The sequence below is a fragment of the Salmo salar genome, chromosome 17 (genome assembly GCF_965601325.2).
Source record: "Salmo salar chromosome 17, fSalSal1, whole genome shotgun sequence".
NCBI lineage: Eukaryota > Metazoa > Chordata > Actinopteri > Salmoniformes > Salmonidae > Salmo > Salmo salar.
In genome coordinates, this window is record NC_138307.1 from 8,596,637 (window position 1) to 8,622,500 (window position 25,864).

Here is a 25,864-nt window from a genome sequence, read left to right on the forward strand (position 1 = left end):
GCTTGATTGTATACACCTGTCAGCAACGGGTATGGCTGTAATAGCCGAATCTGTGAGGACAGACGCTGGGAGACGAGAAGCAAGTACAGGGAGTGAAGATTTAACAAATAACGGACATGAAACAAAACACGGACAGCGTCTGGACAAGGGAAACAAAACAACATTAATGCAGGCATGGGGAAGAAACTGAGGAAGTGACAGATATAGGGGAGGCAATCAAAGACGTGATGGAGTCCAGGTGAGTCCAATGAAGTGCTGATGCGTGTAACGATGGTGACAGGTGTGCGTAATGATGGGCAGCCTGGCGCCCTCGAGCACCAGAGCAGGGGAGCGGGAGCAGGCGTGACAGAATCCACTAATTTGAAGGGGTGTCCACATACTTTGGTGTATCTGTTTGGCTCTTTGGACCTAGTAGACTCCTTGCCATGGTACAAGTAGACTCAGGGAGATGAAAAGGTCTGTGGCTAAAGGTCCAGAGCGACTGACTGAGCTAAAGGCAGATATGCGCATTTTGCAGCCAGGTTCCAGTCCATAATATCAGGTTGAAGTTTTAAGTTGCCCAGTAATCTAAAGGCTTTCTGTGTATGGAATATCTGTTTCTTCTCAGGCCTCAGACAGAGAGCCCTTTATGGTCATCCGTTAGCTAAGTCCCATGGCAGAAAGTTGGCTTTGGGACAAACCTTGGTCATCTGGGGGGCATTTACTGGAAACGGAGTGGACTCACTTTGGGTCAAGCACAGACAAACCGGCCCCTAGAGACAGACAGTACTGGGGATAACGGAGAGATTGAGGTCAATATGGGTCTGTATTCAAAAAGCATCTCAGGGAAGGAGTACAAACAGACAAAGATTCCAGCTTCAGACACTAAATTGTACACTCATTTCTCATTGGGTAACTAGAGAAACTCTAAGCATAAGGTTTTTTGAAATTGAGTTGTTTTCAACCTGCTTTAAGTCTTCAGTCTGGGTATATCTATATTTGAATTGAGATAGTATGTACTAGTTTCTGGTGTGCTGAAGGAAAATGAGTCTGGTATCTCCTGCATAGTGTGTAGTCTAGCTTTCCAGACGCATGGCTCCAACCCCAGAGGTTCAGATATACAGTGGCTGTGGGAAGAGACTACCTGGTGTGTGCTGCTGTATCCTCTGATCTTCAGCCTGTCAGAGGGTCTGTCTGTACAGCCAGTAGCAACCAGGCAGGAGACGCACCTCTCATTGACACGCCATGAGTTCCTCACTTTCTCCTCTCCGGGTCAGGTTAGAACTCGTTAACAGACACAGTGTGACTATCTTCAGTATCATCCCTGTCTGGGGTTAAAGGAACAATGACAGATGAAATGCTGAAACCAGCTACAGTGCCAGAGCCAGACCAACGTCTTTTTATGTTGAGGGTTGAACCTTTTGCCTGCCTGCCTGCCTGCCTGCCTGCCTGCCTGCCTGCCTGCCTGCCTGCCTGCCTGATGTTACAGTGTATTTGTCTGTGGTTGAGGTAACTTAGGGTAAATTAGTGTGACATCAGGTAATGCCGTAGGGATGTAATAGCATTACATTGCATGGTTGCGTTCCATACACACACACACACACACACACACACACACACACACACACACACACACACACACACACACACACACACACACACACACACACACACACACACACACAGTCTGCTCCATCACCCCATCTCACAGGAAACCTCTGTTGCAACGTATTTCCAGATCAAAGCCCTGATAGGATGAGGAATGACCTGCGTCCCAAATGGCACCCTAATCACTATATAGTGCACTACTTTTGACCAGGACCCTATGGTGCACTAGGGGATAGGGTGCCATCTGGGATGCAGACCATGATATTAGACGTGATCTCATTCTCATTCCAGTCTATATACACAGAGCAAGGAGACAGAGCGTATCAGATTCACCTTAGATTCATTATTCAGGCTTAGACCTGGCTGGCTGATACACTTATACAAACGTCTCAGGTGTGTGTGTGTGTGTGTGTGTGTGTGTGTGTGTGTGTGTGTGTGTGTGTGTGTGTGTGTGTGTGTGTGTGTGTGTGAACGAGTGCTTGGACTGCATCGCGCAGCACGGTCTGCACCGCTCTGTAGTATCAGATGAAAAAATGGTTAGGCCTTAGGCTATGTCATGTAAGGACTTAGGTCAGGTGAGATACAGCAAAGGGTCCCGTTGTTTTACTTTCATTTGTAACTGTTTTTATTTCCATTGTAACTTAAAGAAAATCACAGGAACTTGAAATGTCTGGATACAAGAAACTGTTCAAAAGTTTCCGTCTGTCACAAGAGACTAAATACGCCATGAACCACAGTGTACATGAACTAAGATAATAACTCTCTCTCTCTCTCTCTCTCTCTCTCTCTCTCTCTCTCTCTCTCTCTCTCTCTCTCTCTCTCTCTCTCTCTCTCTCTCTCTCTCTCTCTCTCTCTCTCTCTCTCTCTCTCTCTCTCTCTCTCTCTCTCTCTCTCTCTCTCTCTCTCTCTCTCTCTCTCTCTCTCTCTCTCTCTCTCTCTCTCTCTCTCTCTCTCTCTCTCTCTCTCTCTCTCTCTCTCTCTCTCTCTCTCTCTCTCTCTCTCTCTCTCCCCTCCAGTCCTGGACTAGGTGGCAGCCCGGTCATGTCAGACATCTCTCTGATCCGTCTGTCCCCCCACGCAGCCGGAACGGGGGAGTCCCCCTTCAGCCCCGCTCACCCCTACTTCAACCCTCACATGGAGCACTACCTCCGCTCCATTCACAGCAGCCCAACCCTGTCCATGATCTCTGCAGCCCGCGGACTCAGCCCTGCAGACTGTGAGTTCAACTGCATGTCTAGATTGTGCAACATCCAAGGTCATTCACTGCAATGAGCATCACCTTACAATGTGGATCCTAACAGAAGCAATTGTGTCATTGATGTACTACTGAAAGCTTGGTGGAGAATTTAAGGATTCTAACTTCTGAAGACTATGCAATTGTTTTCAGTGTGGAGAGGGGATTTGCTGTTGTGATTTTCAGTAAACAGCATGTTTGAGTGGGCATACAGATTAGGTTAGACACATCGAGCCGGCGCTACATCATTGCATAAATTAGTCTTACATGCTACATATTGCTCTTTGTGAAGCTCTGACCTCCCTCTTCTCACCACGTGTTCAATATATCAAGGGGGTTATTGGAAAGCCATGGAAATTGATCAAACAGAAACAGTCCCATTGGAACTGCCCCCAACTTTCCCCCTTTACCTCAGAGCTGAATTACAATAACGGGTGGAGGCGAGGAGCCAGAATAGGAAATAAATCACCTTTTACAGTCTGTCAACAGTAATGTGGTCCTGCTTTTAAAGTTAAATAAGCAGCGCAGGGTTGGAGATCTCGCAGTGATAAAGCCATGGGAAAGAGGGAGAAAATGAAGGAGGCTATTTTTGGTTGAGGGAACGCAAATAGGTGGTTTGGAGAGAGAGGAGAGGCGGCCTTGGATTTCATTGAGAGACGGCGGACGTTTAGTTTGACGCTTGATGTTCCCATGTGAGCCTTTTCAAAAACAACTGTTATATCTTCTAGAACTTTTAATAGGGCAACCATGTTTCAGTCTGGATTTTGTTCCTTTAGTTTTCAATTAAAACCGATTTAATATAGAACACTGCCAATGGAAATGAAATGGTTTCAGGAAATTCTCTTCTTAGTCGCTGGCCATCGCATTTAACAGAGGTATAACAGGCAGAGGTTCTGCTGCTCTTTTCTTATTGTCGTTTCGGCGCTACACACCATTAGCATGACATTAGCATTGACAGGCCTCGGGATTCCTTTGGGCCCAGTCTGCTGTGTTCTATTCGTCAGTCACATTCTCTTTCTATGGACTTTCTGTTCAGTTGATTGAAATAAATAACAGTTGTACTGCAGGGACGGCTCAGCTCTGCTCGGGCCTTCATCGGACTGCTTCAAAAGACATGTTCCTCATTGTGCTGATCCAAAGTGACTCCCTCCATTTAAGTGGTTATGTGATCCAGGAGAGAGAGAGAGAAGGAGAAAATAAAGGTCTGGTTCTGCTATATGAAGTCAGTACAAGCACATGTCTGTTTTCTTTTAGCGCAGCACGGCCTAATTGTGTCTGAAAGATCACTTACAGTGGGAGAGGTGACACATTAGGGGGAGAGAGAGAGGGGAGCGAGAGAGAGAGAGTGAGCGAGAGAGGGAGGGAGAGGGAGGGAGAGGGAGAGAAAAAGAGGGGAGTCCTGGTCTCTTCCTCCTCTGGACCCTGACCCAAACCATAAACAGAGCAGATATTTCCTTCTAAATTCCTGGAGAAACAGATGGACTTTGGAAGCCTCTGGGACAGAGTGCTGCTATTCAACAGCAGCTATAGGCCATATCCCACTCTTATTGCCACTGACACTTTTAAAAGGGCTTTACTGGGTGTAGTTGTTAACAGACTAACACCATTGTTACTGTAGGATTCAGGGTGCTCATTCTGTGTGTGTGTGTGTGTGTGTGTGTGTGTGTGTGTGTGTGTGTGTGTGTGTGTGTGTGTGTGTGTGTGTGTGTGTGTGTGTGTGTGTGTGTGTGTGTGTGTGTGTGTGTGTGTGTGTGTGTGTGTGTGTGTGTGTGTGTGTGTGTGTGTGTGTGTTTTCAAAGAGAGAAACCCCAACACTACTTTGTTTCTGAGTTGGAGGAAATGCTGGAATATCGAGTGGGGCCCTTTCTCTCTCTCTATGTCTCTCTCTTTCTCTCTCGCTGTCTCTCTCTCGCTGTCTCTCTCTCTCTCTCTGTCTGTCTGTCTCCTTAATCTGCAGGACTTCTGACACGCCTCACTGCACATCACTAACCTCACTGCCCAGCCAGCCTAGCCCTCCCATTCCCTCCCGTTCCTCTTGTCCTGCATCAATGACTGCGTTCCAAATGGCACTATATGCTCTATATAGTGCACTACTTTTGATCAGAGCCCAGGTCAAAAGTAGTGCACTATATAGGGAATTGGGTGCCATTTGGGATGTAGATAATGTCTCCCTAGGACAGGGCCATCATGTCGCCAATCCTAACCCTAACCCTTTTCAAACGGCTCTGGCAGCATGTGACCAAGTGCCACCGGGGCGGACGGATGTCTTTCTTCCCCCCCCTCACTCATTCTCTCCCTCGTCTCCTCCTTCCTCCCTTCACTCATTCTCTCCCTCGTCTCCTCCTTCCTCCCTTCACTCATTCTCTCCCTCGCTCTCTCTCCTTGTCTTCCCCTCACTCATTCTCTCCCTCGTCTCCTCCTTCCTCCCTTCACTCATTCTCTCCCTCGTCTCCTCCTTCCTCCCTTCACTCATTCTCTCCCTCGTCTCCTCCTTCCTCCCTTCACTCATTCTCTCCCTCGTCTCCTCCTTTCTCCCCTCACTCATTCTCTCCCTCGTCTCCTCCTTCCTCCCTTCACTCATTCTCTCCCTCGTCTCCTCCTTCCTCCCTTCACTCATTCTCTCCCTCGTCTCCTCCTTCCTCCCTTCACTCATTCTCTCCCTCGTCTCCTCCTTCCTCCCTTCACTCATTCTCTCGCTCGTCTCCTCCTTCCTCCCTTCACTCATTCTCTCCCTCGTCTCCTCCTTCCTCCCTTCACTCATTCTCTCCCTCGTCTCCTCCTTCCTCCCTTCACTCATTCTCTCACCCTCCTCTCCTCCTTCCTGCCTTCACTCATTCTCTCACCCTCCTCTCCTCCTTCCTCCCTTCACTCATTCTCTCACCCTCCTCTCCTCCTTCCTCTCCTTTAATGTTGGTCTTCCCTCCCTCATTCTCCTCCTTCCTCTCCCCCTGCAGTGGCGCATGAACACTTGAAAGAGCGGGGTCTGTTTGGGTTGCCCCCTCCCCCTCCTGGAGCCAGCCCTGCTGAGTACTACCACCTGATGGCCAGCCATCGTAACCCCTACGGAGAGCTGCTGATGCAGGGGGCTGGGGCGGCAGCTGCACACCTGCCAGAATACATCACCCCCATGGATGGTGAGTTAGACTGGGACCACAGAGGCCCACTCCCCTTTACCGTATATCTGTTGTATCTACACAACAGGTTGATACTGTCTGTGTGGGAAGGGCTGGAATGCATAGGAACAAAAGTGGAAACATTTTTACGAGTATTTTTGAGCTCAATTCCTGGTGATTTACAGTGGTGAGTTCTCAGACTTCGCCAGTTCCCAGACTTCCACCCTTGGAAGTGTGTGGGTATGAATTGTAACATTCATTTTAGGGGAACGATTTTCTTTGTGTCCCCTGCCCCTTCCTCTGTTGGCATCAGTGTGTACTCTAAGACTATAATATGGTGGCATTTTTATTGGAAGGTATTTAACTTTTAAAAGCAACACCGAGATTGCAACGACCTCACCTTAGGAGAATGATGAAACCCCAGATCAATGGAACTGTAGGCAGCAGAACATCAAAAAAAAGGCTTTTATACATTTTTAATTTCAAACAACTTCAAAGGGCGGGCCAGAAGCCCTCAGGTACTGTAACCACAGTATAGGTTCAGTAAGTATTTTCCCTCTCTCAAGTCTGTGCCAGGACATTCCATAAACAACAGACCTGATTGTACTGAGACGACATTTACTGGAGGATGTTGCTCATTCAGAGGGGAGGAGGGGGACGGGGGAGGACGGGTGAGGCAGAGGGCGCCTGGGTCAGAAATATGTTTAATGTAATGAATGCCTACTTTCATCCTCAACCACCTCTGTCACCTTAAAAGGGTAGTGGTGTCTCGGGAGAGACGGATTATTATACACAGGGATAGTGTTACTGTGCAGTAGCGTTACCCATTAGGCTACAGTATAGTGTGAGGGAACACCACATCAAAACCACCCTATACAGAAGCTTGGGTATCGAACAACTTGACTGTGTTTATAAAACAGATAGATTCAGATTAGAACAGCCACTGATATTTCACTTGCCTTTTACTGTATTGATGCGTGACATTTACAGGAATCCCGAAAGACGTTAAGGCAATAGGAGATACTGTCGGCCCTTTTCCGTCACCATATGAGGCTCACAGCTACCGGTGTTCCTATGGTAGCTACTACCACTACTGCTTCCTCCGCCGCTAAAACACACAACTCACCCCATAGATGTCACCTCAAGCAGCTCACACTTCGCTCCAAACACTCAGAGAAAGAGAGATCAGGCCCCTGCCCCAGGTGAAGGGTAGGGTTTGATTTGACACACAGACAGTGAGTTTTGTACCTGTCCTGTACAAGTTAAATTATTGCTCTGAAGCTAGTCGGTCTACCTGGGTGTACTGTAAGAGAGTAAACATTTTCCTCCAGTTTCTGAGTTGTACAGCATCCAGCAGGCCGGGGTTCTGAATGAGCTGTTGTGTTGCATTGTGTCTGGGCCAAGCTTCTGCTTGCTCAGGCCAACCCGGGGCACGCAGCCAAAGGCCTCAGCTTGCTGTGCGTATAAAAACTGTCATAACTTAATTCCCAAACAGTGAAATACACTGAGCAGGCCTCTCTGTAGCCCAGCTCCCAAGACAAATGCTGTGTACTGTATGATGCATTTGGCTTGTTAGTAGTGTAATATCTATGCTACACAGAGAAACAATGGACATTAACTACCACGAGAAAAAAGTTGAAGTAAGACCACAGACACTTTGGCTCACACAGCTTCTCCAGGAGGCCTGGCCAGAGCAGGCTGTGAGTGTGAGAGCCAGTCTTATTTAGTGACATAGCCACTCAGGACTCAAGGCCAGCCCAGCCTCTCACGCACACACACACACACACACACACACACACACACACACACACACACACACACACACACACACACACACACACACACACACACACACACACACACACACACACACACAACCTAGCAGTTGGCCATCCACACACACAACTTAGCAGTCGGTTGTCCACACACACAGCCTAGCAGTCGGTCGGTCGCTGCCTGGTGCCTGGCTTGCTGACATAAATCACAGGGGAAAAGGGAGGCGAGGCGCTGCGAGGGGAGGGGGGACGGGGAGAGGTGTGGTGAGCGCCAGGCCCGGCTTTCCATTACCTCATTTATCAGGGGAAGTGGCACATTAATAAACACATCTCCCCTGAGGTGAGCCGCTAACACAGATAAATAAGGCTGCCATTTCTGAATGGTTTGTCCCAGTCACTGAAACTATAGAGCCAGTAATGCAATGTAAATACTAAGGGCTAAATTCACCTCAGCTTTTCTTTTAGGATGAACCTGAGTTATTAACTAGTTAACTACCGCTAAATTACAACACGTATTCTCCAACGCGAACCCCCTCCCCCGATCATGTGCTCAATGTCTTTAACAGCTCATGTGAGAAATGTATTTATATTATATTTGACAGCAGAAATATCCCCTGAGAGACAGTGGTGGAGTCCCTTTCAGGGCTGGGGTCCATTGTAATTTAAAAGTGATTTTAATATTTAAAAAAATGTAAATGGAAAACTTTTAAAATAAATATCTTCTACTCATATGTTTATTGAGAAGTCATTGAAAATAGATGCTTTTTTTTTATTATTGTTGTTATTCAAGTTTACTTCCTGAACTGACTGCCTTGAATTCGAATTGACCCCAGCCGTGGTCAGTATGTCCCAGGACATTTCAGAAAGTCCCAAACCACTAAAACTGAGCACGTGTATGTTACTGTATTGGAGATAAAATGTAGACATGACAGTTAGCCATTAGAGCTTCTGCTAAGAATAATGGCTCAGAAAGTTATTCTCTGTGGAGGTACAGTAGCCTGAGTTTAATCAGCCGTGGCACTGTTTGCGTAGAGCTGCTGGTGCAGTGCCTGGTGTTGGCACCACATGTTATTGAGCCATTATGGACATCCGGTTGCAGTGCCTTTGGTTATTATCCCACAGGTCCTAATGATACTGTTGCTCTGGACTGGCTCCACTAACACCACTGCTAATGTCTAGCACCTGTTGTGCCCTGAACAACTGGCTGACTGGCTCTCCTGCTGACTTCACTGGCCCCCTAGAGCAACAGACTCCAGAAACACACCGGTTACATATCACAGGAAATTAGATGATAGCCAGCTTTATGAATTTCACCTGTGATTTGGTGTTTTAATTTCTTTTTACAAAATGCCATTACCGATACAGTTTAAGGCTTTTATTTTTAAAATATGTTTAAACAACTGGTTACAGTAACTGCTGTACCTGGCTGGTAGCAAATTATACATAGTGGCACTTTTTCATGAAGTAATTATTGGATAGTTATTACGGAATTATCCTCCTACCTTGTCATTTTTCAAAGTATGACCAGGTAGCTTAGCGACGTATACAAATAAACTGTGACAAAATGCACATTATAAACCATGAACATAAGAGCGATCAAAAACACTTTGCATGCATTTCAGTTGAAATCAATTCTCTAAATTGGCCTCATTTACCAAAGTGAAGTACAGAATGTTTTTTCGATCGCAGTGAGATTTTTATCTGTTTAATTAAAGTACATTATTTAGGCTTAGATGTATTATCCTTTACACTGAATCTTAATGAGGTCACCATGGCTTATGGGTGCATCCCAAATAGCCCCCTATTCCCTTCATAAGGCCCTGGTCAAAAGTGGTGCACTATGTAGGAAATAGGTTGCCATTTACGATGCATCGATTTTGAAAGACAACAGAGCTAAGATCTTTTCAAACAGAATAGAAGCCGTTTGTTTTGAGCATTTTGTTTTATTGAAATTTTAGACCGTGTACGTTGAAAATGTGTGTCACTAGGGCACATTAAAGTTGTTTGAGGATTGTTGTTTTAGGTTTTCTATTTTCATCTTTCATCTCCATCCCGTATCCGTCCTCTGCTTTACTTCCTTCCCCTGCTATAATTCTAGCACCGGATAAGAGATGAGTTTATTTTACTGCAACAATATCTTCTGCCAGGCTCGGTTTCCATCACCTCAGACAAATTGTTTACTGTATTAGCTAGGAATCAATCTTGAGCACTTATTGATAGTGCTGCTCTTTTCCCAGGGGCTTTGGGTGTTGGAGGGAGGCTGCGTTAGCATCCATCACCCAGTCCCAGGCTGGGCTAGAGGCTAGGCTGAGCTGGAGCATTCTTCTAGGTCTGTCTCTCTCGCTGGAGCTCCAGAAATAGCACAGAGTTGGGCAGGGTAGGATGGGGAAATGACACAATGATAGTGAGAAAAAAAGATTGACTCGATATAATTATTTTTGCCTGTATGAAATAAACACAAATATTTGCAAACATTCGTAATATCTCACAGTGGTAAAGTGGGTGCCTTCCCTTAGGGAGAGAGAGAGAGACACTGGGCTTTTAAATTGGCTTGGAGTGAGCGATAGGGGGATAGGGGTAGGGGCAGAAATCAGGCTACATACATGGCATAAAAGGTTAAAATGATAGCCATTATAGATCAAGCGTGGTGTGGGATATATATATATATATATGTATGTATGTATGTATGTATGTATGTATGTATATATATATATATATATATATATCCCACACCACGCTTGATCTATAATGGCTATCATTTTAACCTTTTATGCCATGTATGTAGCCTGCTTTCTGCCCCTACCCCTATCCCCCTATCGCTCACTATATATATATATATACGTATGTATGTATGTATATGTATACATATATATATGTACACATATATATGTATGTATGTATACATATATATATGTACACATATACATACATACATACATATATATATATATATATGTATAGATATATATATGTACACATATACCGTAAATTCCGGATTATAAGACAAAACTTTTTTCCCACGCTTTGAACCTCGCGGCTTAAACAATGACGCGGCTAATATATGGATTTTTCCCACTTTCAAAATTTTTTCTTCCAAAAAAACACATTCTGTGACGTACTCAGTTTTTTGGCGGCATGAAGCTTTCATTAGACCAATGAAATTGCCGAACTGGTTAAGGTCAAACAGTGACGAGAGCGACAATGAAAACGATCCAATATCGGATGAAGCAATTCTGAGGCTATTCAACTCCGACACCGAAGGAGATGACTTCAGTGGTTTCAGTGCACAGGAGGAGGAAGATAGTGACCAATGACTTTCTTGGTAGGCTACTGTTTACTGCAAATTTTTTCTTTTTTGTTACAAGCCGTGTTTCGTTAAAGCCTATTTATTTTTGTTACAAGCCGTGCTTCGTTAAAGCCTATTTATTTTTGTTACAAGCCGTTTTTCGTTAAAGCCTATTTATTTTTGTTACAAGCCGTGTTTCATTAAAGCCTGTGTAAAGTTAATTTATTTCAATGTACCGGTAGGCACCTGCGGCTACCGGTACACCTGCGGCTTATTTATGTTCAAAATAAAAATAAAAATGTAATTCAGTGGGTGCGGCTTATATTCAGGTGCGCTCAATAGTCCGGAAATTACGGTACACACATATATATATATATATATATATATATATATATATATATATATATATATATATGTGTGTGTGTGTGTATATGTGTACAGTACCAGTCAAAGGTTTGGACACACCTACTCATTCCAGGGTTTTTATTTATTTTTACTATGTTCTACATTGTAGAATAATGGTGAAGACATCAAAACTATGAAGTAACACATAAGGAATAATGTAGGAATCATGTAGTAACCAAAAAAGTGTTAAACAAATCAAAATATATTTTATATTTGAGATTCTTCAAAGCAGCCACCCTTTCCCTTGATGACAGTTTGCACACTCTTGGCCTTCTCTCAACCAGCTTCATGAGGTAGTTACCTGGAATGCATTTCAATTAACAGGTGTGCCTTGTTAATTTGTGGAATTTATTTCCTTCTTAATGCGTTTGAGCCAATCAGTTGTGTTGTGACAAGGTAGGGGTGGTATACAGAAGATAGCCCTATTTGGTAAAAGTCCATATTATGGCAAGAACAGCTCAAATAAGCAAAGAGAAATGACAGTCCATCATTACTCTAAGACATGAAGGCCAGTCAATACAGAACATTTCAAGAACTTTGAAAGTTTCTTCAAGTGCAGTCGCAAAAACCATCAAGCACTATGATGAAACTGTCTCTTATGAGGACCGCCACAGAAAAGGAAGACCCAGAGTTACCTGTGCTGCAGACGATAAGTTCATTAGAGTTACCAGCCTCAGAAATTGCAGCCAAATAAATGCTTCACAGAGTTCAAGTAACAGACACATCTCAACATCAACTGTTCAGAAGAGACTGTGTGAATTAGGCCTTCATGGTCAAATTGCTGCAAAGAAACCACTTCTAAAGGACACCAATAAGAAGAAGAGACTTGCTTGAGCCAAGAAACACGAGCAATGGACATAGACAAGTGGAAATCTGTCCTTTGGTCTGATGATTTCCGCATGTGTAGTTCCCACCGTGAAGCATGGAGGAGGAGGTGTGATGGTGTGGGGGTGCTTTGCTGGTGATACTGTCGTGATTTATTTAGAATTCAAGGCACACTTAACCAGCATGGCTACCACAGCATTCTGCAGCGATACACCATCCCATCTGGTTTGCGCTTAGTGGGACTATCATTTGTTTTTCAACAGGACAGTGACCCAACACACCTCCAGGCTGTATAAGGGCTATTTGACCAAGAAGGAGAGTGATGGAGTACTGCATCAGATGACCTGGCATCCACAATCAACCAACCTCAACCCAATAGAGATGGTTTGGGATGAGTTGGACCGCAGAGTGAAGGAAAAGCAGCCAACAAGTGCTCAGCATATGTGGGAAGTCCTCCAAGACTATTGGAAAAAGATTCTAGGTGAAGCTTGTTGAGAGAATGCAAAGAGTGTACAAAGCTGTCATCAAGTCAAAGGGTGACTACTTTGAAGAATCTAAAATCTAAAATGTATTTTGATTTGTTTAACACTTTCTTGGTTACTACATGATTCCATATGTGTTATTTCATAGTTTTGATGTCTTTACTATCATTATACAATGTAGAAAATAGTAAAAATAAAGAAAAACCCTTGAATGAATAGGTGTGTCCAAACTTTTGACTGGTACTGTATATATACTGTATGTAACGCATGTGTTACAGGTCCCAGTTTTGGGACTGGTGGAGCAGATAATAGTTCCTGTAACAGATAAATTATGAAATAGGAGAACGTGGCTTCTCTTTCAAAGGTTCTCTCAATTATCTTATTCAACATTTTCTCAAGTGCAAATTGTATTTTTCTGTCTTTTCATTGCATTTACATTTTTTGTTTTGTTTTCTTTAAAGTGTATTTAATCATTTGTCTCATAAATCCCTGTCATATTATTTCATAAACATTTCAAAAATACATAAATTCACACATAAAAAATATTAAATTCCAATCCAATTCCAATCCAAAAATTCCTTACATTTATACCCCAAACACATTTACTCTTAACTGTAATTCACTTGTTTAGGTTATAATTATGTAGTTGACTGTTGCCCACTATACCCATGCTCAAAATACATTCACCCAAGTGTAAGAAAGGCTAATAGAAAGGCAATACTATTGCAACTGAGATTAATGCAAATTATTGAAAAATGACTGAACAAGCTAGCATAGCGCTAACCGAAGCTAGCAACCAACTGACCGGAGCTAGCAAACAGCTAACCGGAACTAGCCAAAAGCTAACCGGAGCTAGCTCTAAGCTAGCAGCTTTTCTAACATTTACAGTACAACAATTACAAAGTTATTAAACATCACAATTGCAACATTAAATTCTCTAAATCCTTAGGATATTGTCAGGAGTGTCTTTTTCAAAAATAAAAATGTTTAGGAGTTAACAATTAGTTTCCTTCTAGATCAAAGGAATTCACCGCCATCATTTCACTTTACACTCGACATGCGTTTTCTATCTAGTACAAAGTTATACAATTACTATGTTGTTCAAAACCATTACATTCACTTCAACGGGCAAGTTACTATATTGTGATATTCAGTGTATTTTTGCACTTTACTGACCTGGAACACAGGATAAATTATGAAACAGGAGAACGTGGCTTCTCTTTCAAAGGTTCTCTCAATTATGAGCAGTGGTGTAAAGTAATTAAGTAAAAAATACTTTAAAGTACTACTTAAGTAATTTTTGGGGGGTATCTGTACTTTACTATTTATATTTTTGACAACTTTTACTTTTACTCCACTATATTCCTAAAGAAAATAATAGACTCTTTACTCCATACATTTTCCTTGACACCCAAAAGTACTCGTTTCAATTTCAAATGCTTAGCAGTACAAGAAAATGATCCAATTCACGGACTTATCAAGAGAACGTCCCTGGTCATCCCTACTGCCTTTGATCTGGCAGACTCACTAAACACAAATGCTTAGTTTGTAAATGATGTCTGAGTGGTGGAGTGTGCCCCTGGCTGTCAAAAAAATAAAACTTTATAATAATAATAAGGATATCGTGTCATCTGGTTTGCTTAATATAAGGAATTTGATGTATAGCTTTTACTTTTACTCAAGTATGACCCTTCATTTCTTTTTCCACCACTGTACTTAAGTACATTTAAAACCAGATACTTTTAGACTTTGAATCAAGTAGTATTTTACAGGGTGACTTTCACTTTTACTTGAGTTATTTTCTATTAAGTTATCTTTACTTTTACTCAAGTATGACAATTTAGTACTTTTTCCACCTCTGATTATTAGAACACACAGGTGCAGGATCGCGCCCCCTACTGGCCAACAATAGTATCAACGCATAGCAATGGCGAAACCTTGGAGGACTGACAATTCAGTAAAAGCATTCTTCCCCAATATAAAGAAACAATACATAAACACAAATGTGACCATACATTTTGTGTGCGTCACACATGTATGTATACAGTATATGCAAACTATGACAATAAGTCTCTGCATACTTGAATCAGATACAACTATGCCCAGCTGAGAGGAGAAGTTCAGAGGTTGTCAGACTAACAGTCTGTATGTGTCTATGTGTTATTCTTTTCCACAGTGTCACGGTTCTCCAGTCCCAGACTGACCCCCAGGCTGAACAGAAAGCGAGCCCTGTCCATCTCTCCTCTCTCGGACGCCAGCATCGACCTGCAGACCATGATCCGTACCTCACCCAACTCTCTGGTGGCTTACATCAACAACTCACGCTCCAGCTCTGCAGCCAGCAGCTCCTACGGACACCTCTCTGTTGGAGGCATCAGGTACCCTAGCCAGTAACTAGTCAATATGTAGTAATAACTGATTGTTCAAACTATTGATATAAGATGCTTGGATTGGGTTAACTGATATACTGGTCACATGAATATAAACTCCATTTAAGTCAAATAAAGTAATACATTCCTCCGGAGTGGTGCAGTGGTCTAAGGCACTGCATTCCAGTGCTAGAGGCATCACTACAGACCCAGGTTTGATCTCAGGCTGTGTCCCAACTGGGAGACCCATAAGGCCTATCCCATAGGCCTATATATTTAGATACAATTTGTATCACAACTAAAGTGGCCAAAAAACTTCATAAAATGAAGCACATGAATTCACTTTACAAGGGGTGTAGAGCCTAACTGGCATAGTTTCAAGTTTGGGGAAGATCATTTTCACCATAAAAATGCACCTTGATGATAAAAGCATTACATGCATAATCGCATTTGTGGCCACTTTTGAGAATGTTGTTTTCCTGCCTATGGAACATTCGCGCTTATAGCCTACTGCCATGTGCACATTGCTGTGCTTATAATGTGAAGAAATTGCCTTTTTTAAGCTAATCGTTCTCATCTGTTGCATAAAGCTCATTGCTTAAACAGTTTTTTTATGCTAGTGTCCAAGACTATGTTTGGAATATTTATTTCTCGCACAGAATAGAATATGTAAACTTTTGTACTGTGGGGGATAGTAGATTGACATAGGCTAGTGCTTTTGCTGTTTGTTAGGCCTACTCAGTACTCGTTAGGCTGACGAAAAGTAAATGTGGACAGTTCTTCCAATATCTTCAATATGCGCCTCGGAATTGGATAAGGACGCGCGTAGTTGAGTCCCTGATGTGTCTGTCTTCACTTGTAGCCTGTGAGAAAGACCTGATTACTTGACAGAGAGCCATGTGAGTGAGAGGTGCTTCAGCAAGGAGCCGGGAGAAGGGAATTATGATTATTATATTCAGCCCAACAGCACAACGGCCACTTGGGCCGCAAAAGGCATGGATTTGTTAGGGGGCATTACGGCCACACAAAGGGGATGCAGCCAGGAAATTTAAGGCATTATCAAGTTCTTGTCAAATTGTGAATGAGAGACTGATGAAGTGTGTACAACCTGCGTATAAAACAAAGCAGAGCTCATGCCTTTCATGCAAGTTTTTTCAAATCATCGAGCCGCAGTATGCAGCCTTAGAATGTATTAAAAATCAAAACATATAGCCCAACGTTTGTATCACAACTAATGTAACTCTAAATTAAGCATAGGAGGACCTGTTACTTTGTTAACAACTCAACACAGAATAGCCACGTGTGCACTCCCTCAAATTGTTTGAAGAAAATATCCTTTCTATTTTATTCAGCTATGTTCAGTTGTATTCTTCATACTATAAAATAATATTTAAAAAATGCTATGGAATTCTAAGCAAATCTTGTCTGCTAAATGAACTAGTGTAGCCCACAGCCATATAGCATAGCCAGATCAGGGCCTAACATCAGGACAACTCAGAGTATGCTATTTTGTTCTTCTGAAATAGACTACTTTTCGTTAATATCATGTTTCTGTCCAAAATAAATAATGGATTTATTGTGATGGTGTAGGCTATATTACATTTTAAAATGTAGATGTTCCAAAGGTCTGCATCAGTGTCTTGTAGGCTATGTGTGGAAGCCAGGAGTTGCTAAAAGTGTTTATGTTAATTAATGTTCAATTACCGTGAGACCAGCAGTTATTTGCTTGACAATCACTGGCTGACAGAACTTCATGGCTGCCACAGTCTTATACATGACTAACATTGGGTTCAGGTGAAAAGTTGTGACGTGTGAGTTACATTTTAGTCATTTAGCAGACACTTGACTTACAGGAGCCTTAACTCAAGGGAACATTGATATATTTTTCACCTAGTTTGCTCAGGGATTCAAACCAGCAACCTTTCAGTTACTGGCCCAACACACTTAACCTCTAGGCTACCTGGGTTGAAAGTGGAATTTTGTGTCACAGTTGGAGATAATGTGCATTATTGTCTTGTGTTCCAGTCCGTCCTTTACCTTCCCCCACCACATCAACCCCATGGCCTACCAGCAGCTCCTGTCCCAGCAGAGAGGCCTGAGTGTGTTCGGGCACACCCCTCCTCTCATCCAGCCCCCACCCACCTTCTCCAGTCGCCAGTCTGCCCTGGGTCTCTCCTCTCTGTCCCCCTCCTCACACAACCACAACAATGGCTCACAGTCAAAGGTGAGACTGCTCTTCTTCTTTGGTAATGGTGGTATGCAAACCAGCTTTGATGTGTGGAGACTTTTTCCTTCAGTTTGTCAATCTTCTTCCTGAACTGTACCTAAATTGTCTGGTACGAGGTAGATCTTCTCATTATCCATAACCGCCAAATGTGAGCCTTGCCCTGTGGCCTTCTGGAAATCCTGGTATTGTGTGGGACGCTCAAATCAAACCAGCATGACGTCTATAGCCGTACAATTTTCTTCTGTTTGTTTGTGTTCTCAGTGAACTTGTTTTAAGATGATTTAAAACATAAGTACTGCTGTCCATTTCCCTCATCCATTGTATACATCCACTATGGTTTGTGGTTGTCTCTGTGGTTCTTATCATACCATTCACTGAAATGCCCCTTCATAAGGTAAACTCCATACCCATGAATAAAGGGATTGGGGATGTTAAACCCTCATTGTCCAAACACAAACGATCCCAACCCCAAGTTTCTGTTACAAACCACAGTAAACACAGAGGGATACTGAGGAGAAACAAAGTCTTCCTCTGATTAGGAACACTTTGCTGTGGTTTAGTGCAATCCCAGAATCACAGTCTAGCATGACTATTAAAGTCAACTGCCAGATACTGCCTATGTCAGCTTATTGTGAAGTATTAACTGTGTAGGTGGTGGGGTGTGCCTACTCTCGTCTCTAAAGTTTCTCCAGGAGTTACCTGAGGTTTACACTGAAGCCCCAGGCAGTGGTCTCACTCTGTAGATGGATGGGATGTTTTCATACTGTACTCCACCCTCTCATCATAAAACACTTGAAATTGTTTAGTCTCTATGAGGGCTCAACTCTGATATATGAATGTCTATTTGACTCGAGCCCTGTATTAACCCCTATCTTTTCTTCTCTTCTCTTTCTTTTCTTCTCTCCACTCCTCTCTCCCCTCCTCTCCTCTCTTCTCCTCTCTCCCCTCCTCTCATCTCGTCTCCTCTCCTATTCTCTCCGCTCCTCTACTCCAGAACACAAGTGGGGACTCGGCAGTGAGCAGTACAGTCAATCCCATGATCACCAAGAGGTCAAAGGTGAAGACAGAGGTGGAGTGTCCGAGGCCGCTGTCCCCATGTTCTCCGGTAAGAATGGGATTAGGATCTACTACTTTATAAATCAGTTGTCATGATGAACTTTGTTGCCCTGTACCGGAAGTGAGACGTACGGGCTGATAGGATCTAAAGAGAATGATGTGTTGAGGGCAATTAAAAAATGATCACACACAAAACATTTTTTCCTTTGCTTCCTTTCCTCTGCCCAAATACTCCTCTGTCCTGAATTGACACAGACCCCTGGGAACCAGCCAGTCCCCTGACCCCGTTTCTTTCTCTGCTACGGCTGAAAGAAGAAAAACTCTGTGTGATAAGAGCTTTGCATCCATTCGTTTGTTCCTCCCTCTCTTCTTTTCTCCCTGGCCGCTGTAAACTGTGCCACCGCACTTCATTTCAATGAAATATTGGCCAGACGTTATTGTCATCTGAGGTGCTTTTTACTCTCTCTCTCTCTCTCTCTCTCTTGCTCTCTCTTTCACTCTCTCTCTCTCTCTTTTGACAAATTTGCGGAGCCCTCCTCTTCGACTCAGAGGCAGGTTTGATGCATGAGGATGGTGGTGTACATAGTCGTCTTGGGGCCAGTAGAATTGATGAAGATCGTGGCGAGGTGCAGAGATAAACATGCTGCAGTCAGCACATTGGAGCAGGGAAGGGTGGGAGGCTGGCGCTGTGGAGAGGGAAAGAAGAGACCAGGGGATGGGCTGCACGTCACAAACATGCACACACACGCACAGGCCTGGGATCTGTCTTAGCCGTGTCAATGAATCCCTGCCTGGTCAGAAAAAAAATGAACACATCTGTCTGTTACATGTACATTAGTCACTCTGTTCCTCCAGTCAAGTCAATCTGGGATCTCTCGGATAATGTCAGGGTGTTACATCAGTAACCGTTAATAGTGTTAATGGCTTGTGTTGGGTTCAAATAAAAAAAACTACACATTTCCTGGACCGTAAGAAAGAATGGACTATAAAGTATTCTTCTTCTCTTTTCTCATGTTCTAACTCTAACAGGATCATCTAGGGGGGATGCTGGACCTGAAGGAGGACTTGGATAAAGATGAATGCAAGCATGAGCCAGAGATGGTGTATGAGACAAACTGCCACTGGGAAGGATGTTCCAAGGAGTACGACACGCAGGAACAACTGGTTCATGTAAGGAGGGGACGGGGAAAGGAGGGGACGGGGACAGGCATCAGACAAGCATTTCTTTTTTCTTTAACGAGCTCAGAAAATGTTCCTGCCTGTTTTAAAACAACCAACCTGGAGCCGGTTTCCTAAAAGCACCTTAAGGCTAAGTATGTTACCTGTGGTTCTAACGAAGAAACCGGGCCCTGGGCCAAGAGCAGAGGAAGGTCGCTATCTGATGAGTGTGTGGTGAGAGAGAGGAGGTCTGCCTGTCAGTGCAGCTGGAATAAGTCCAGAATAAATCCCATTGACCTCTTCGTCTATATGTGCTCCCTAACCTCTGACCTCTGAAGGCCAACATAAAGCCGTCCAGCCAGGAACACTAAACCCTTAACCCCTCCCTGATTTCCCTGTCTCCACAGTAACCTCTAACAGACTTAAGAGTCCATATTTTAGTGCTGTCTAAGACTGAGGCTTGTCAATAGACTTCAACTGGGGTCCAGTTTTATTATGCTCTCCTCCAGACAGATACTGAGAGTCAGATGATTCATTGGTTGTTCACATAAAGTAAGCTTAGCTAAGTGTTTAGCTTCCATGAGACTGGGATTGTTTTACTCTATTGGACTTCTTGGCATGTAGAGTCTTGGTCGAGCAGGGGCATTCCAGGCCGTCACTGAAGCAGAGTGCGAGGAGTACAGACAGAGAGAGAGACAGAGAGAGAAAGAAAGAAAGAGAGGGGGGCAGTGAGAGACAGAGAGAGGGAAAGAGAGTGAGAGAGAGAGAGAGAGAGAGAGAGAGAATGAGAGAAAAGCTAGAGAGAGATAAAAGAGAGAGAGAGATAGATAAAAGAGAGAGGAAGAGAGAGAAAGGGGGGGGGGGGGCACTGTGACACAGAGGAGCTCAGACAAAGGCCTCCATTATCTGTCCTCATTGTTTCCCTCAGTCACCGACAGTTACACTCCAGCTGAACGTTAAACCTCTCGGAGATCCTTCCTAATGATAGGCACACACACACGCAAACACCTTCCTAATGATAGGCCAGGATGGTTTAGGTTAGGCAGTTACGGACAAACAGCTGCTTGTCTGAGAGAGCAGTTAACGCACGCTCAACCGTGTCTTTGGCTTAATTATCATGGGCCAGACATCAAAACCAACAAGTAGGGAGAGTAGCCTAAGGAATATACTGACATTTAGCTACCACAATGATGGTCCTTGGCACTGAAGTGTGTGTGTGTATGTGTGCGTGTGTGTGTGTGCGGGTGTGTGTGAATGCATACATGCTTGTTAGCTCTATAAGCTTGCATGGTTGAAACCCGAGCCTCCTATTGGTTACCTGGTTGTTAGTAATTCCTGATGTTCTCAGGGAATTAGGTCTATTTCTGCAGATGTGCTCATCAAGGGATCCCAGGAAACGGTGGTGTTTGAGATGTAATCCATCCACGCTCACTGGGCCCCTGCACTCAAACACTACAGCCCTAATGAGGGAAGAGCACAATTCCTGTCCAGACCCATTTGTCCTAGGCTATGCACGCCAGCCAGTGTGATGCCACATCAATCTTGGATAAGAGAGTTGGAAATCCGTCACGGGGCAATTCCATTAAATTAAAGTGTTGAGAGGCTGCCCCTTTAGACACATACAAACAGAGTGGAGCAAAGGAACATTTGCCTGTTTGACGATTGATTTAATTTCCCTAACCGTAGAATCCCTCTTGTGGAAAAAGTAGACCAGTGGAAATCATCTATCAAAGACTAACAGAGCCACACTGCAAATTGTGCGTACCCGACAACACAATCACGTCTTTTCTCTTCACCGTCTGACAAACGAAAAGTTAACAGCAAACTTTGATTGATGGCGTTACTCCTAATTTCTTTGATAGGCAAATGGCTGCTCTGCCTCTGTCACAACCTGAAATTGACTTGTTCTAACAGACCTCTGTCACAGAGAAAACCTCTCTCCTGTTGATAGTGTGTTCTCTAAGTAGTACAAATACACTCAATGACAGACAGAACAGAACACAACGAGAGACCTAATAAAAAAGACAACCTCAGAGGGACTTCTGTGGGGAGAGAAACGTCCAATCAAATCAAATCAAATTGTATTGGTCACATACACGTTTAGCAGATGTTATTGCGAGTGTAGCGAAATGCTTGTGTTTCTAGTTCCAACAGTGCAGTAATACCTATCAAGTAATATCTAACAATTTCACAACAATAAACACAAATCTAAAGTAAAGGAATGGAACTAAGAATATATCATATTTGGACGAGCAATGTCAGAGCGGCATAGACTAAAATACAGTACAATAGAATAGAATACAGTATATACAGTTGAAGTCGGAAGTTTACATACGCTTAGGTTGGAGTCATTAAAACTCGTTTTTCAACCACTCTACAAATTAACAAAATATAGTTTTGGCAAGTCGGTTAGGACATCTACTTTGTGCATGACACAAGTCATTTTTCCAACTATTGTTTACAGACAGATTATTTCACTTATAATTTACTGTATCACAATTCCAGTGCGTCAGAAGTTTACATACACTAAGTTGACTGTGCCTTTAAACAGCTTGGAAAATTCCAGACAATGATGTCATGGCTTTAGTAGCTTCTGATAGCCTAATTGACATCATTTGAGTCAACTGGAGGTGTACCTGTGGATGTATTTCAAGGCCTACCTTCAAACTCAATGCCTCTTTGCTTGACATCATGGGAAAATCAAAAGACCTCAGAAAAAGAATTGTAGACCTCCTCAAGTCGGGTTCATCCTTGGGAGCAATTCCCAAACGCCTGAAGGTACCACGTTCATCTGTTCAAACAATAGTATGCAAGTATAAACACCATGGGACCACACACCCGTCACACCGCTCAGGAAGTTGACGCGTTCTGTCTCCTAGAGATGAACCTACTTTGGTGCGAAAAGTGCAAATCAATCCCAGAACAACAGCAAAGGACCTTGTGAAGATACTGGAGGAAACAAAAGTATCTATATCCACAGTAAAACGAGTCCTATAATCGACATAACCTGAAAGGCCGCTCAGCAAGGAAGAAGCCACTGCTCCAAAACCGCCATAAAAAAGCCAGACTACGGTTTGCAACTGCACATGGGGACAAAGATCGTACTTTTTCGAGAAATGTCCTCCAGTCTGATGAAACAAAAATAGAACTGTTTGGCCATAATGACCATCGTTATGTTTGGAGGAAAAAGGGGGAGGCTTGCAAGCCGAAGAACACCATCCCAACCGTGAAGCACGGGGGTGGCAGCATCATGTTGTGGGGGTGCTTTGCTGCAGGAGGGACTGGTACACTTCACAAAATAGATGGCTTCATGAGGAAGGAAAATTATGTGGATATATTGAAGCAACATCTCAAGACATCACTCAGGAAGTTAAAGCTTGGTCGCAAATGGGTCTTCCAAAAGGACAATGACCCCAAGCATACTTCCAAAGTTGTGGCAAAATGGCTTAAGGACAACAAAGTCAAGGTATTGGAGTGGCCATCACAAACCTCTGATCTCAATCCTACAAATCTGACTCAGTTACACCAGCTCTGTCAGGAGGAATGGGCCAAAATTCACCCAATTTATTGTGGGAAGCTTGTGGAAGGACCCCCGAAACGTTTGACCCAAGTTAAACAATTTCAAGGCAATGCTACCAAATACTAATTGAGTGTATGTAAACATCTGACCCACTGGGAATGTGATGAAAAAAATAAAAGCTGAAATAAATCACTCTCTCTACTATTATTCTGACATTTCACATTCTTAAAATAAAGTGGTGATCCTAACTGACCTAAGACAGGGATTTTTTACCTGGATTAAATGTCAGGAATTGTGGAAAACTGAGTTTAAATGTATTTGGCTAAGGTGTATGTAAACCTCCGACTTCAACTGTACATATGAGACGAGTAATGCAAAAATATGTCAACATTATGTAAACCTTATTAACAACAGGAGAAGTTACAGGCCATGCACAGAAAGAAAACCTCGCCCCTTCCCCTTAGGCACTTATGTAGATGTAAAATAACTACAACAATCGAATGACTGTTGCTTTACACCTATCCAGTCCCTTAGATCGACACAAGTGTTTATGGGCTAGGGGTTGTTACTGGACGGGTCCGCAAGTCTCACAGGCTGTAGAGATCCAGAAAGGCATTAACACGTCTCATCCGGGCGTGTCTCCCCACAGCACATCAATAACGACCACATCCACGGGGAGAAGAAGGAGTTTGTGTGCCGCTGGGATGAGTGTTCCAGGGAGCAGAAGCCCTTTAAGGCACAGTACATGCTGGTGGTTCACATGAGGAGACATACGGGGGAGAAGCCACACAAGTGTACCGTGAGTAACCGATCGTCGCCAGGCTCGGCCTTTTGCTGAGCATTGGCCTCTCTAAACACTTGCAGAGTACCGTCTCTCACACACACACGCGTACACGCACACGCGCGCGCGCACGCACGCACGCACGCACACACACACACACACACACACACACACACACACACACACACACACACACACACACACACACACACACACACACACACACACACACACACACACACACACACACACACACACACACACACACACTCAAACACACACTCAAACACTCACAGAGAATCCCACACAGATGTGTGCAAGCTCACGTGTGCAAGCTTGCACACACACACACACACACAAATATAGAAATGCCGTTTGGGCTTTTCTCAATATTTCACGTGATCATTCTAGAAAAGAAAGAAAAATGTGCTCACAGTGTGACTACATTACATATTTGCATAGAGGATATCCCTAAGCTGGTTAGTAGGGTGTATGTTAGTAGTTTCAGCTGTTATTACCAGTATATCATGTAAGGGAAATGGGTCCTTGTTACAGTAAGACCTAGATATATCCTCTACGGTACTGTATTGTAAGTCCCTCATGTACAACATCTACGATTTTCTCTCAGGCCAAATCCTTAACTTTTCACATAAATCATGCACTGATGTCAAGGGGAGATTTGTTTCTGATGTTAGGATTGGTGACTATGTACAGTGCATTCGGAAAGTATTCAGACTCCTTCACTTTTTCCACATTTTGTTACGATACAGCCTTGTTCTAAAATGTATTCAATAGTTTTTTCCCCCCTCATCAATCTACACACAATACCCCATAATGACAAAACCAAAACAGATTTTTTGACAGTTTTGCAAATGTATTCAAAATTAAAAACAGAAATATCACATTTACATAAGTATTCAGATCCTTTACTCAGTACTTTGTTGGAGCACCTTTGGCAGCGATTACAGCCAAACTCGAAGCGGGCTCTCATGTGCCTTTTACTGAGGAGTGGCTTCCGTCTGGCCACTCTACCATAAAGGCCTAGTGCAGTGCTGAAGAGATGGTTGAGGAAGTTTCTCCCATCTCCACAGAGAAACTCTGGAGCTCTGTCAGAGTGACTATCGGGTTCTTGGTCACCTCCCTGACCAAAGGCTTTCTTCCCTGATTGCTCAGTGTGGCCGGGCGGCCAGCTCTAGGAAGACTCTTTGTGGTTCCAAACTTCTTCTTGAGCCAGCCAGGGCGTGGAAGCCCGACGAGCTGGCTAGGCACCCCCGGTTCCATCGGTGGCGACCCAGAGCCGATGTCACCACCAACTGGAACGCCAGTACTCCCCGATGCTTCGTGTGAGGGCTGCTGCATTCTGTCACATGGATGACACTGGAGAGACGAAGCAGGTACGGGGAGTAAAACATTTAAGAAATAACGGTCATGGAACGAGACAGGAACAGCGTCAGCAAACAGGTAACACAAACGAAAAACAACTAAGGAACAGCTCTAGGAACAGAGCTGGGGAACTGACAAATATAGGGGAGGTAATAACAGGTGATGAGTGAGTCCAGGTGAGTCCAATATTGCTGATGCGCGTGACGAGGGAAGGCAGGTGTGCGTGATGGATGATAGGAGTGCGTGATGCAGGGCAGCCTGGCGCCCTCAAGCGCTGGGGGGGGGGGGGGGAGCGGGAGCAGACGTGACACTGTGTTCTTGGGGACCTTCAATGCTGCAGACATTTTTTGGTACCCTTCCCCAGATCTGTGCCTCGACACATACCTGTCTCGGAGCTCTACGGACAAGCCAAGCCATGTCAACTGTGGGACCTTATATAGACAGGTGTCTTTCCAAATCATGTCCAATCAATTGAATTTACCACAGGTGGACTCCAATTAATTTGTAGAAACATCTCAAGGATGATCAACGGAAACAGGATGTTCCATTTTGAGTCTCATAGCAAAGGGTCTGAATACTTATGTAAATAAGGAATATCAGTTTTTTTATTTTTGATAAATCTGCAAAAAAATCCCAAAACCTGTTTTTGCTTTGTCATTATGG

General features: G+C 43.7%; 1 protein-coding gene across 1 annotated transcript in view; it reads left to right on the forward strand.

The window, feature by feature from the left end:
* The window catches only part of LOC106575189 (zinc finger protein GLI2), a 73,847-nt gene that overhangs the window by 38,865 nt on the left and 9,118 nt on the right, over positions 1-25,864 (forward strand). The window contains exons 4-10 of the mRNA XM_014151515.3: positions 2,604-2,803; positions 5,776-5,955; positions 14,884-15,085; positions 17,102-17,300; positions 18,298-18,408; positions 19,389-19,529; positions 23,687-23,836. Coding sequence (XP_014006990.2) covers positions 2,604-2,803; positions 5,776-5,955; positions 14,884-15,085; positions 17,102-17,300; positions 18,298-18,408; positions 19,389-19,529; positions 23,687-23,836 — 1,183 coding nt within the window. The remainder of the gene's footprint in view (positions 1-2,603; positions 2,804-5,775; positions 5,956-14,883; positions 15,086-17,101; positions 17,301-18,297; positions 18,409-19,388; positions 19,530-23,686; positions 23,837-25,864) is intronic.